Genomic DNA, 13280 nt, shown 5'->3' with positions numbered 1-13280 from the left:
CAGGTTTCACAAAGCTTTTCTAGCCATTCTTTGCGAGAAGAAACGACGCTTTTCCTTTTGCCATTCATGGCTCATATGAAACACGTAGCAGCCACAGGACATGTTGCAAACATGGAAATGTAACACCTCTCTGCCCTTCCCCCTCTCTCCACTAACCCCCCCCCCCCCTCCCCCCAGGAGGAGGAGCTGAGTGGAATGGGCGTGTCTCTCAGAGGGGAGGTGGAGAGGCTGCAGGAGGAGAAGAGCATGTTGCTGGAGACCATCGAGGACCTGAGGAAGGTCCTGGACCAGACCGGGGAAGCTGGATCTGGATCTGGATCTGGAGCCGGGACGCAGGTCAAGGTGAGCACCGAGGGGGGGGGTGAGCACCGAGGGAGGGGCTGGGGGGTCGGGCTGACTGGCGCCAGGGGTGACCCGAGGTGAGTAGAGCTGGAATGGGGTCGGGGGCGGACCCGGACACACGGAACCCTGAGAGGGCATTGGGACAGAGCCACAGGCCGAGGTCAGCAGAGCGGAGTGGGGTGATAGTAGACTGGAGATGACGACACACACACACACACACACCACCTGAACCCAGCAGAGTAGCGTTATGGACCGGACAGAAACAAACACAGAGCGGTGACCCATGTAAGCCCCCCTCTCTCTCTCTGTTCTGTCCTTTGGCCTGAGACAACATGCCCCTCTCTGGTGCTCCAGCAGCAGGTACCGACTTGCCTGTAAATAAGCACGTTAGTGGACAGGCAGGCAGCCATTCTCTGCACCACGACATCTGGTTACCGTGTGTGTGTGTGTGTGTGTGTGTGTGTGTGTTTGTGTGTGTGTGTGTGTGTGTGTGTGTTCGTGTTCAGATTGTTTAACTCAGCTCAGTGCTATGCACCGTTGACTTGAGAACATGCCAGAACATGCTGACTCTGAGGGGGATGACAACAGAGACAGAAAACACATTTTCCTTAGCGGCTGGTGGTCCGATAAAAAGCGGTTCTCCTCGTTCTGTTCTGTTCTGTTCTGTTCTATTGCCTCCTTGCTCTTTTCTGTTCTATTGCTACTTCGTTTGATGCCGTTGTAATTATTTGCTGGGACCTGTGTGCGTGTGTGCGTGTGTGTGTGTGTGTGTGTGCGTGTGTGCGTGTGTGTGTGTGTGTGTGTGTGTGTGTGTGTGTGTGTGTGTGTGTGTGTGTGTGTGTGCGCACGCAGGCAGAGGTGAGTGGCTCTGCGGCCTCGGCCCTGGTCCAGAATCTGCAGTCCAGGATCACGGCTCTGTCCCTGGAGAACCAACAGCTGGTCCAGATCCTGAAGGTACAGTAACACGACGAGCTCACTCGTTCGAACTCAGAGTGTGTATCTGTGTTCCGATTGGCGTTCATATTTGTGCTGCTGTTCAACAGCTTGTACACACGGGTAAGAAGTGCTTTTCCTCTCACGCCTGATAACTGAGTTAGTTCATCTTTCTCTCTCTCTCTCTCTTTCCATGGCTCCCTCTCTCTCTCCCTCCAACACCCCATCTCTCTCTCTCTCTCTCTCTCACTCTCTCCGTACCTCCCCCATTCTCTTCATCTTTCTTCTTTCCTTTCTACTTTCCTGTGTGACGTTCCCTCCTCTCCTCTCTCCCTTCCTCTCTCCTTCCATCCCTCCTCTCTCCCTTTCTCCCTCCCTCTCTCCAGAAGCGTCCACCCCCCCAGGGAGGGGAGGAGCAGGAGGGGTCGCGTCCCAACAGCATGGCCTCTAACTCCTCCTTCCACTCCACCCACGAGGGCTTCGACCCGCCCCCCGCCGCCCAGGCCACGCCCCTCCCGGGTGAGGCCACGCCCCCGAGACCCCGGGAGCCGGAGGATCCCGAGAGGGAGCAGGGGGGGGAGGAGGAGGAGGAGGAGGAGGAGGGAGGGAGAGAAGCAGGAGGGGAGGAGGAGATCAGACTGCTGAGGTTGACCCTGCACAGCGTCCAGACCAAACTACTGGAGAGCCGCAAGCAGAACCGGTCACTCCAGGCCCTCCTGAGGCCCGCGGCCGGGGACGAGAGGGGGAGGGAGGGAGAGGAGGAGAGGGGGAGAGGCAGGGAGGAGGAGAGGGGGAGAGGCAGGGAGGAGAAGGAGGTGCTGGAGAGTCTGGCGGAGCTGCAGGCCAAGCTGACCGAGACGCAGGAGCGATACCACCTTGTCCGCGAGGAGCTGGAGGAGCTTAGGGCACAGCCGGGGAGAGGAGGAGGAGGAGGAGGAGGGGGAGGAGGGGGCGGGGCAGACGTGACCGAGGAGCAGATGGAAATCCAGAGGCGGAGGACATGTGACCTGGAACAGGAAGTGGAAAGCCTGAGGGCCCAGCTTGACCGGTCAGCCGCGGAGCGAGAGCGGGCGGACGGGCGAGTCGGGGAGCTGGAGGCGGCGGCAGCGGCGGCATTGGAGGAGGGGCTCGGGGAGCGGCACAGGGAGGCGCAGGAGGAGATCAGGATGTTACAGGAAGCACTGCGGGGGACGGTTCCCGTGGAGGCGGCCGCCAGGGACTTTGAGGAGATGAAGGAGGAGCTGAACGAGGTGATCACCGGGCTACAGCGCCGCCTGCTGGAGCTCTCACACTCTTACAGGTGGGTCTCTTGACGATGACGATGATGATGATGATGATGGTGATGATGTTAGTGTGTGCATATGGAGCAGTTTAGGACACTTAGATGCATATACAAGAGATTGCATTTGATCGTTATTTAGTCCATGTGGACAGATTAACTCTCTGTGTGTGTGTGTGTGTGTGTGTGTGTGTGTGTGTGTGTGTGTCCCCCTCCCCCCACCCAGTGAGACCAGGAATGAGCTGAGCTCCACTCGTACCCAGCTGGAGGAGGCCAGGGCCAGCCAGGCACCGCCCACCCCAGACCAGGACGAACTCCAGGGGGCGCTCAAGAGCCGGCTAGAGGAGCTGCAGGCCTCCCTGGCCGAGGCGGAGAAGACGAGCGCCGCCTCCCAGCGGGAGATCGCCTCCCTCAGGCAGGAGGCTGAGCTGCAGGTGCAGAGCTCCGTGTCCCTGGCCGACCACACCCAGGTGGTGGCGTCGCTGGGCAGCGCCATCAAAGAGCTGGAGGCCCAGTCGGAGGCGCTGCGGCAGCAGCTGTCCCAGAAGGCCTTGCAAGTGGACGCGCTGCAGAACCGCCTCACCGCGGAGGAGGAGGTCACGCCCGACGACTCGGTCTCCAGGCTGGAGCACCAGCAGATGAGGGAGGGCCTGGAGGGCGAGGTGGGCCACCTGACGCAGCTGCTCCAGGGGGCCCTGCGGAAGCAGGACGAGATGGCCCTGGAGGCGGCGGCGGCCTGGCAGGAGGTGAGGGAGGGGAGGGCGGAGAGGGAGGTGCAGCAGGAGCAGCTCCTGGCCAGGGAGAAGGAGGTGCAGGTCCTGAGCTCCAGGCTGGCAGAGGCCCAGGATGGGGTGTCGCAGCTGAAGAACCTGGTGGAGAACCACGTCAGCTCAGAGAGAGAGAAAAACAAGAGGGTGGGTCAGGCCGACAATCAATCAATCAACCAATCAACCAATCAATCAATCTTTCCGTCAACCCCCCAATCTATGTATCTATCTGTCTATATATTCATCTATTGGCAGACCGCACAGAATTCACTGTTTTTGTTGTTGTTTTGTTTCTTAGATTGATGATCTGTCGAGGGAAGTGGGAAAGTTGAAGGATGCCTTAAACAGCCTATCACAGCTGTCCTACAGCTCAAGCTCCTCCCCTAAGAGACAGCAGAACCAACAGTTGGAGACGGTGCAGCAGCAGGTCAAACAGCTCCAGTATCAGCTAGCCGTGAGTATAACTACTGTTTATCATAAAAAATATCATAATACATATGGTACCAGTTATCAGTGATCTACTACTGTTATCATTATTAATATGGTACCAGCTAGCAGTGTGTGTTACTACTGTTATCATAATGAATATGGTACCAGCTAGCAGAGAGTATTCCTAGGATATTATCTTATAAAACGTGGTGTCAGCTAGCCGCAAATATATTTTTACTACTATGAAAAGCTCCAGAGTGCTTAACCTCCTTACCTGTGCCATCCCTAATCATAGCCCAAAGGTGTTAAGTTGTAACATAATCGTTGATTGGACAGTGGTAGCTGGATGGCACACTAACACATTCCTGTCTGTCTAGGAGTCTAAGAAGCAACACCACGAGATTATTTCTGTCTACAGGATGCACCTCCTATATGCAGTCCAGGTACGTTTTCAGTCATCCCATCCCATTCAAAACAAATCATGTTTCCCTCTATGTAGCAGAAAAAGTACTGTTGAGGCAGTTTTCCTCAGTCCTGGATTATGGTGACATCATTTATAGAATTGCTGCTTTGTGTACTCTAAGGTGTCTAGACACAGTCTATCACTCTGCCTTAGATCTGTCACTGCTGGTAGTTTTCGTACCAACCAATGTGTCCTTTATGACAGGACAGGCTTGTCCTCCTTGGCAGAGAGACATGATAAACATTGGTTTCTATTCATCTTTAAGGCCATTTCAGGAGTGCCTCCTCCTTACATTTCCTCTATGCTGGAATGGAATTCTAGTCCTTATTTCAACCCGTTCAAAGAACATACTGTACTTAGGCCAACATTGAACTTGGGAAATCAGCTTTCTTTTTTACTGCTCCTTCCTCATGGAATGAACTGCAAAACACATTCCAATAAAGCACTCTACCTTTCTATGGGCAGTTCAGAGCTCAATTATTGAACATTCCTGTTCTAACTGTAATTGCGTTTATTGATTGTTTTATTGTTTGTATTGTTATTATTGCTTTTATTTATGGTGTTAATGTATTGCCTTTTTATCGTTTATGTAAACTCTGCTACATTGGAAATGAGGGTTTGCCCTAATTTTATATCCTAGTGTTAATTAAAGGTTATGAATGAATGAATCCATCCATCCATTCACCCATTCATCCAGCCTCCATCCATCCATCCATCCATCCATCCATCCATCCATCCACCCACCCACCCACCCATATTGATGGCATATTTATCTATCTCTCCATCTCTCTCCTCCAGGGTCAGATGGATGAGGATGTCCAGAAGGCCCTGAAGCAGATCTTGATGATGTGTAAGATGCCAACGCAGGCCAAGGGCAGCTGCTGAGACCTTTCATCCATTTATCCATTCATCTACTCATCCACTCATTGCTCCCCATGGAAGCTGCTGAGGCTAGACACCAACAGCAGAGCAGCCATCCAATCATCCACTCCACTGCCAATCACAGAGACACTAGGGGACCAGGAACTTGCCTCCTTGCCAATCACCAGCTTCCATTTTAAGCAATCACGTGTGTCCAATTAACATTTTAACCAATCACTGATATCCGATTTCTACAGACATCATTTTAACCAATCACTGGTGTTCTGACACTTTCTTAAAAAATTACTACATAGTCTCCTGCCTAATGCCAAGTCTCCTATAACACGCCCACACTGGCCATGTGCAACATCCGTCCATGAGACTTTCAGCCAATCACAGCTTCTACTGATAATCAACGTGGTGATGTTGTTCACCAATACTTTATTATGATGTCAGAGGGTAGTGAATCACACCTGATGTTAGTGCTGCAGCTCTGTCTGGTATCCCTTATCAACAGGGTTCGTCTTAATCTTGGCACCTGTTACTCACGATGCAATCCATCAATCTATAAGTATTGCTGACCTGTTCAGAATGTGCATGTTACTTCACCCATAATCAACCCACACAAAAATGCAAATGGTGTCCTCTGCACTTCAGATGAAGAAATGAATGCATGCTGTTTTTTTTGTTTTGTTGGGGGGGGGGGGGGGTGAAGGGGGGGGTCGTATTTCTGTTAGCACAAAAAAAAAAGTATTTTATTCAAGTGTATGACTGATGTTTTTCAGTTTTTTCCCCGAGATAGAGATAGTGTCCTCCTTTTTATGAAATGAAAAATGAAGAGGTTTGATAGCTCTATTTTGAACAGCCCTGTTTGTGGTTTTTGTATGACTTTGATATTGTGAATGTCAACGTTGCTGTTAGTGTCCATGAGAGAGCTGTGAAGGCCAGTGTCACCTGAATGTGTTCTGAATGAGTCTCCCTTTATTTCCATCCATCTTACAGTTGGATTGAATAGAACGGACTGACCGTGTCTCTGACGTTGCTCAGCAACCCCATGGTGTCTACTGTATGTGCCTGCCTTGTGTCAAAGCTTGGTAGATTTAGGGAACGCTTGAATGCTTATAAACTCATACTGCAGTATTCCTCCCTCAGTTCATTGTATTTCATAGAACTGCCCTAGACTAACTGATAGAACAGACAGTTCCACATCGTGCAACGTCGGTTTATTGTAAAGAGTAAAACTTCCAGACATTTCAATGTTGGCATACTATTATACAAACACACTATAATGTATGTTTTGTGGATATGCTTAACTGTAGGTCTTTTTATGCAGGGAGCTCTGCCTTATTCCATCTATAGTATAGTGTCATTCATCTACAGTATATGTATGAAAGATACAGTACAATAGAAACACTACAATGCAAAATTTTGCTTTGACCATGAAACTGTACAATGTCTATGAGCAATAAGACTGAGACTAAGGACAAGTGGCAACAACCAAACACCAGGTAAAAACCTACAGTATGGGATGAATTACTGCTAACGTAACTGTAACGTACCCCCGATTATGAGGAGATCCTTCATTGCGAGTTGAGTCAAATTCAGGTCTAGTCTTCCCCATAGGTGCTCCTTCTCTGGTTCTGCTCTGAGGTTCTCCTACAAGCTGGTTCTGCTCTGAGGTTCTGCTATACGCTATACTGAGCTTTCAGTATGAACACATTGGGTGCTAGCATAAATGAGATTCAGACAGAGAGAGCGAGAGATGTATCTGAACCAGGCCTTGCCTGAATGTTTGTACTAAGGGACGAGAGGAAGATGTATTTTCTGTCTCCAGATGTTTTGCAATTGAAACTGAAACTTTTGTTTGTTTTTGTCTTACTGATTGCTTTTTGGTCCACTTTAATAAATTGTGAAGCCCAATTTCCTTCACCTCTCGTCTTGGATCCGTCTTGAGTGTGTCAGTGTGTATTGATCTTCTAGGGTTAGGGTAATAACTTCTTATTTCAAAAGCCTGCCAAAAGTGTGTGTGTGTGGGCGGATCAATAACAACCAATTACTGTAGGATGACAGAGAGGGGACCAGCCAAACGATAAAGAATAGTCAGGCTTGGATAGCAACACGCGCACACACATACACACACATTCTGATTCTGATACATGCTTGCAGTAGGCCTACTTGTACATGCATGCACACACATCGCCCTCTCATTGATGAAGAGCAGGTGTCCTCCTCCCAATGTCTTTCTCCCCTTGTCCTCCCCCTTAGGACAGATATGGAAAAAGCCCTCTCATGGCTGTATTGCTCTTCCCCACCATGATTCACGATCACAGAGAATTTATTATTCCAGCCACGATACACCCTGTGACTGTAGCCATTTTGCACACAGTAATTCATATTGCATGCTACTTTGTCAAGTCAAATTAATTCTCAAATAATGCAGACATTATTAACCGAGGACATTTCTTGGGGAGGGAACTGGATTAGTGTATCGTGTTCTACAGGGCAGGCCAACACGCGAGCACAGGATATGACGCGTAACAACATCCTGTGCCTTCTGTCAGCCAACACTGCTTGGCAGGTCAAAATGCTTGTTGTCAGTGGCATTCGAGCTTTAAGGAACGTATTTTATCAGCATGGATTTACAAGTAAGATTTTTTTTTCATTCAACGATTTTGCTAGCTATGGATAATGAAACATACGTCGATGACAATTGCGCGGTTACTGACATACATAGCAATTTGCCAAATTGCAAACGCTAACACCGGGTTAGCTAGCTAACGTTAGCTAGCTAGCTAGCTGACTAGCCAGCTGGGCCTGGCGTCAAGCAGCCAGCCAGATCAGTGTAACTCTGATTAAAGCTATCCATTTGGTGGAAGACACACGCTTATTGACTGACCTTTTTCTCCTTTCAGACCACTGTCTTAGAAGTCTATCAAGTGCATCACATTCACATGTAGCCCAGGAGAGCAATGACAAGGTAATGATGATCACGGATGTTAGCTGTTATCAATCGGTGCTTGCTACTTACTATGTACACGGCTAGCTAACGTTATGTATCTATAAATGTAGACATATGCAACCAACTCGCAGATTGTTGAAGCCTATATTTTGTGCCCACTAGCCTGTTCGGATGGAGAATCCTTACAAGCAACCAGAAAAGGGCTGCATTCTCAACAACATCACAGTGGACTACAGGAATATTCAGGTCAGCAGAAGTAACACACCAACTGCAGGGTCACAGTGTGTTATATAACCATCTGTAAAAGGTTAACTTGCTGAAATTGACACCCATCTCTCCTCAGTTGCTGTCCCAGTTCGTATCACCGCATACTGGTAGAATTTACGGCAGACACATAACAGGTGAGGAACTGTTCCAAGTTTTAAAAAGTAATATCCATCACTCCAGATAATGATTTGTAGTAAAGTTACTGTTCCTTGTGTCAGGTTTATGCGGTAGGAAACAGAGAGAGGTCTCTAAAGCCATCAAGAAAGCTCAGTCCATGGGTAAGTCTTGACATCCATGAGCACATTTGAATACAAACACTAATTCTTTGTTATCAGCATAGTGAAATTGTGCCTTTAATTAATGCTTATTTTCCTCACAGGATTCATGTCAGTCACCCACAAGCACCCCCAGTTTATGAAAGATCCAAACGTCTGTGACATCAGGCACCTTGATTAATGCATCATCTACTGGAATCCAATTATCACATGTAAATTGTCTATATGAATTGTTTATTAAAATATTTCTCGTCCCTGAAGCTACTTTGCCTCATTAATCTTTTCTCTTGTTTTAAAGAAAGCTCGCCTAATTGGTCTCACACTCCGTCTACTGTATTTACAACCTTAAGTGTAATCTTTGAAGATAGTTTGGTTCCTTCTATTTTAATTGGAAAATCTAGGGGTAGGATGTCCATCCCCCCATTGCTCTCTGTAAAGCGCATTGTGTTGCCTCTGTGTATGAAATGCACTCTACAAATAAAGTTTGATTATCTCTACCCCAGCAACAGCGCAGGGCGAGAGGTACAGTAGTTGCTACAGATGGAGAGACAGTGTTCTCCTAGCGGGAGAGTGTGTGTGTGTGTGGGAGAGTGTGTGTACATACACATACAGTGTATGTAGTCATGATCGTACTGAAACACACCATGCCCAGTTGTGTTTGAACAGGAGTGTGACTTCCCTGGAAACTCAGGTGGTCCTCCAGGACACAGGAGGCTTCTACCTGACACAGGGACACTGAGGAGTCAACTCAAACCCCAAACTGAATAGAGGGGCTCAGTGAATGTGGTGTGGAGGGGTGTAGCACAGGTCAATTTAGAACCCATTAAATTTTGCCGTGCACAGAGCCACAAAATGCATTCTGGGGCGGAGGTCTACGCTCTGAGCACCATTTCTAGTTTGATTTGAAGTAAACAGACTGCACATTAAGGGAAAATAATTTATTTAATCATTTACAATTTCAATAACAAACAACTTGGAATAAGTGTATAAAACCGTTTTCGATTACATAGTTCAAAAACTATGGAGGGCTTGCCCTTCATATCCTGTAATCCACACAGCTGAAGAACCAAGGCCCATCACAGAAGAGGCTGGATTTCCGGCTGTGCTCAGAAGCTGGGCGACTTGGACATATCCACGCTACCGTTCTGATTGGCCGGCAGCTCCTCTGTCTGTGACCCAGCGGGTGATGGTGAAGACTCATCGGTTTCCTCCACCCTGCCCCTCCTCCTCCTCTTCGGGACCTGAGAGGAATCCGGGAGAGGGCGTTTCCTGCAGGGTAGGAGGAGCCCTCTCGCCAGCCGCCTCCCCTTCCTGGCCTTGGGGAGCGTCTGGGTGAGGATGAGAGGCAGCGTCGAGGCGATGTCGATGCCGTGGTCTGTGGTGCAGCAGAACTCGGGCAGAGGGAAGCCCTGCAGGGTCAGGGTCTGTGATTGGAGGAGGGCTGACCCGGGAAACAGAGCTTTCATGGCCTCACAGAGCAGCTCGTTCTCCTGGGGCGGGATCTTCAAGGAGGACGTTTTTGCTGAGAGGGATGTAGTAATAATAATACATAATTATTATAATATATTAATATCGTCTATGATATGAAATATCACACATTGTGAGAATAAACAAACACCTCTGGTGGGTTAAAATAAGATACAATACAATGCATGGGATTATGATGTCATACCTTTACAATGTATTTTACTCGATTTATTATCTTTATCTTTTATTGTGTTTTTATCTTCCATCTTATTTTCCTGTTTTCGGTTTCTTTTATGTCTATTTTTATGTGAAGCACTCCATGCATGCACACACACTTGTAAAGCACTTGAAAGGTGTATGAAAGGTGCTATACAAATAAAGTTTATTATTATTATTGTTGTTGTTATTATTACCTTCTTTCTGTCTCGTTTCTCTGACCGTCCTCCTGAGAGCAGAGACGTCTGCGAGCAGCTTCTCCACCAGGCGCTCGCTCTCCCCCACGTCTCGGCACGCCGTCTGGATGGAAAGACCACGAGGAGAGAGAGAGAGAGTGAGGGAACGGCGGGGGACGCGGACGCCATTCAGGACGGTCTCTCCCTGCCCCCCGTATCCCGCGTCTGTATCGTAGCACGGCAGCACGTCCGACGCGGCGGCGGCGTCCTCCTGGGCCGTACCTTCAGCTCAGCCAGCAGGGAGTCGTTCATGTCGTTGACCTCCTCCACCTCGGACAGGGTCCCGTTTGAGGAGAAGAACCTGGACCTGCTCAGGTGGAAAAAGACGAGGCCAAGTCATGAACAGGATGGAGCGCGCGGTTAAACCACTCCCACTGACTGTTATTCATGCACAGACTTTGAGACTAATTGATGCACTTTTTTTATGTTGTTCTGTGTTAGATTATTTTGTGCCATAGCCTTGGTATAGCTGCATATAAATGCTACCTTAAGATATTATTCCAAGGCCGTTGCTGCAAAAGAGAACACGTTCTCTCAGTCTATTTCCCTCATTAGATTTACGTTAAGCGAATAAACGGGTCCCATCGATAACATCTCGTCCAGAGTTCTGTATGGTACCTGTGCTTCTTCACAGCCCGGCTGTAGCCCAGGGAGGAGCAGGCGGCAGAGACCCTCCAGTAGTCCTGCTGCTCCAGCAAGCCCAGGTTACTGACCTGGACCGGGATGTTGTACAGCTGACTTCTCGGAGGGAGGGAGGGGGGGGGGGGGGGCATGAATGAGAGCGGGGCTTCAACCGGCACATTGGCTTCTACACATTGGGAGTCCAGCTGCGTGTCCCCCACTCACCAGTGGTCAGAATACACCCGGGTCACCTGACTGATCTACCAATCATCATGCATCCTCATTTCCCAACCCTTATGATTTGTAGATCAGTCAGTCGCCTTGGGTCGCCTGCATGTTTTTGGTTGCTGCGAACACGACCATTAGCTTCTACACAGTGATGTAGTGGTGACTGAAGAATAAAGTCCAATACCTAATTTGCAGAAATGGTGCAGATTGTTCATCAGTTTATGGTAAAGAAGAGGGTATGTGTACTGTCTGTCCATGGGAAATTAAGTGGGTACACTTCGTACAGGAGGCTCAGCAGAGCCGAGTACCAGCACCTCAAATTTTCGAAGCTTGAGCTCCTGCACCTCAGATCAAAAGTACTGTGGAGCTCCAACACCTAAATATATATATAACAGTACTGTAGAGTACTGACTCATATTTCAGTCCAAGTTGAGTATTGGGTATGCTCTACTCCTGGTTCTACACTGGGATGTTCAGTGTTCTCACTCACCTGCCCTGAGTTCGGAAGACGCCATATTCCAATCGATGGGTGGAGCCTGATGCCGTGACCTCACTGGGTGTGAGTAGCAGGAAGATCAGCTCGTGATTGGACAGCACCCTCTTCAAGTTCCGGTGGATTATTTGCTCTATGAAGGTCATTTGTTGGTCTGTGTTCCGCCGCTGTTTGTACCAACCAATCACATTCTCCTGGCGAGTCAGACACAGAGGACATGCTTGCATGACTATGTAACCAGTGTGATGCACTGACTAAATCATACAGTCACAACACATGAATAAAGAAGTATAAGGCACACAGGCATCTTCATCTCCCAGGGCTAACCTGTTGACCTGCACCTTGCCAGTTGCACCTTGACAGCTGTGTTCACACACCACAGTCTGGTCAATTGACTTATTTGACTAGTCCTCTTCCTTTCTCTAGGCCTGTCACTGCTGGTGGCACTTGTTCTTATAGAAGGCTTTGCACTGACGATGAGTGGGATGTACAGTCACTTACTCTTGACGAAATGTACTTATTGCAAGTTTCTTTGGGTCTGCTAAATTAATAAAATGTAAATGTACAGTTCATTTTTTGTTTCTACCTACCTCCTTATTGTTGGACAAAATGTGCTCTATGCTCTTCCGGTCCACGTCTCCTAGTGCATTGTAGAAACTGTGAGAAAGGGAGAAAAACTACAGTGGGCATGCATGCTACATGTGCAATTGTGTGTAATTGTTATCAATCAATGACAAGATCGTTTCTGTTGTTCAAATACACCACTGTGGGAGCCAGATAGCTAACACAGAGCTGATGGTGCAAAACAAAACGTGCTTACCTGTTCAGCTTGCGACAGGTAATGTGTTTCTGTATATCTGGGGAGCAAGTACCAGTTTAAATCGTTGAAAACACTGAGATGTTGTAATACAAGTGGATGCCGTAATGCTAGCAATTGATTAACACTCACTTAATGTATGTTCGAACTGAATCTGATCGATTTGAGAATCAGTGATGTTGCTTCTCTCTTCAGCTTTGCTCTCCCCAAGAATGAGCCCTTCCTGTAAAGTTGATAGCACTAGTTAGTTTATAAGAAGCTCGTACGGATAGTATAGCTAGCAGCTAATATTGTAGCCAGCTAGCCTAGCTTCCTGATAGCCATCTATGTATTGTCCAGAGAGTTTGGTTTAATAAGGTACAGTAAGCCGCTTGCAAGTTAGCTTGATGAATTATTTGTACTTACAACATCAGAATCACTATTAAAATGCTGAAACATTAATGAACCCAAAACATATCCAGAGACGCGCACAGACGGGCTCGACTCCGCCATTCTTGTTGACAATGTCAGTATCTTCAAGCGACTGCTGCTGCGCTGTGGTTGCGCAGGAGCTGCACGTTTTCTGCGCAGCACGTTTTGGCCAACGGACCCAATACTGGACTGAGGATACTGTTGCTTGCCAACGGG

General features: G+C 48.3%; 3 protein-coding genes across 4 annotated transcripts in view; 2 read left to right on the top strand and 1 right to left on the bottom strand.

Annotated features, from left to right (window-relative positions):
- The window catches only part of rai14 (retinoic acid induced 14), a gene marked incomplete at its 5' end in the record, with an annotated part of 40516 nt that extends 34879 nt beyond the window's left edge, over positions 1–5637 (top strand). Inside the window, 8 exons of the mRNA XM_084442535.1 lie at positions 178–342; positions 1195–1296; positions 1662–2210; positions 2265–2575; positions 2781–3468; positions 3620–3775; positions 4128–4193; positions 5012–5637. Of these exons, the coding sequence (XP_084298661.1) occupies positions 178–342; positions 1195–1296; positions 1662–2210; positions 2265–2575; positions 2781–3468; positions 3620–3775; positions 4128–4193; positions 5012–5098 (2124 nt within the window). The 3' untranslated portion in view covers positions 5099–5637. The remainder of the gene's footprint in view (positions 1–177; positions 343–1194; positions 1297–1661; positions 2211–2264; positions 2576–2780; positions 3469–3619; positions 3776–4127; positions 4194–5011) is intronic.
- Positions 5638–7620: 1983 nt separating this feature from the next.
- Positions 7621–8821, top strand: mrps18c (mitochondrial ribosomal protein S18C). Of its 2 annotated transcripts, XM_084442271.1 has the most exons (6): positions 7641–7719; positions 7987–8051; positions 8196–8279; positions 8377–8434; positions 8519–8578; positions 8680–8821. In XM_084442271.1, the coding sequence occupies exons 1-6, from the start codon at positions 7659–7661 to the stop codon at positions 8754–8756; spliced, it is 405 nt and encodes a 134-aa protein (XP_084298397.1). In that variant the 5' UTR covers positions 7641–7658; the 3' UTR covers positions 8757–8821. The 2 variants fall into 2 exon arrangements, with proteins under 2 accessions (XP_084298398.1, XP_084298397.1); XM_084442272.1 differs by lacking the exon at positions 7987–8051 and having other exon boundaries at positions 7621–7719.
- A 752-nt stretch (positions 8822–9573) lies between these two features.
- On the bottom strand, positions 9574–13157 carry abraxas1 (abraxas 1, BRCA1 A complex subunit). Its single transcript, XM_084442141.1, has 9 exons — positions 13059–13157; positions 12786–12876; positions 12657–12693; positions 12427–12493; positions 11834–12030; positions 11113–11232; positions 10717–10801; positions 10456–10558; positions 9574–10097 (listed from the first exon to the last, which is right to left on the bottom strand). Exons 1-9 carry the CDS (start codon positions 13143–13145, stop codon positions 9682–9684), a joined length of 1203 nt encoding a protein of 400 aa, XP_084298267.1. The 5' UTR covers positions 13146–13157; the 3' UTR covers positions 9574–9681.
- Between the last annotated feature and the right edge of the window lie 123 nt (positions 13158–13280).

The sequence above is a fragment of the Borostomias antarcticus genome, assembly GCF_949987555.1.
Source record: "Borostomias antarcticus genome assembly, chromosome: 8".
NCBI classification, from domain to species: domain Eukaryota; kingdom Metazoa; phylum Chordata; class Actinopteri; order Stomiiformes; family Stomiidae; genus Borostomias; species Borostomias antarcticus.
Note: the sequence above shows the minus strand (reverse complement) of the source record. Positions and strands in the feature narration are given on the sequence as shown.

Coding starts and splice junctions, on each gene's coding strand:
- mrps18c (XM_084442271.1), top strand. CDS start 7,659: ATGCTTGTTGTCAGTGGCATTCGAGCTTTAAGGAACGTATTTTATCAG. Junction 8,052..8,195: donor CCCAGGAGAGCAATGACAAG/GTAATGATGATC, acceptor TGTGCCCACTAG/CCTGTTCGGATGGAGAATCC. Junction 8,280..8,376: donor TGGACTACAGGAATATTCAG/GTCAGCAGAAGT, acceptor ATCTCTCCTCAG/TTGCTGTCCCAGTTCGTATC.
- abraxas1 (XM_084442141.1), bottom strand. CDS start 13,145: ATGGCGGAGTCGAGCCCGTCTGTGCGCGTCTCTGGATATGTTTTGGGT. Junction 12,031..12,426: donor TTTTGTCCAACAATAAGGAG/GTAGGTAGAAAC, acceptor CTGACTCGCCAG/GAGAATGTGATTGGTTGGTA. Junction 10,802..11,112: donor CGGGCTGTGAAGAAGCACAG/GTACCATACAGA, acceptor CCACCTGAGCAG/GTCCAGGTTCTTCTCCTCAA.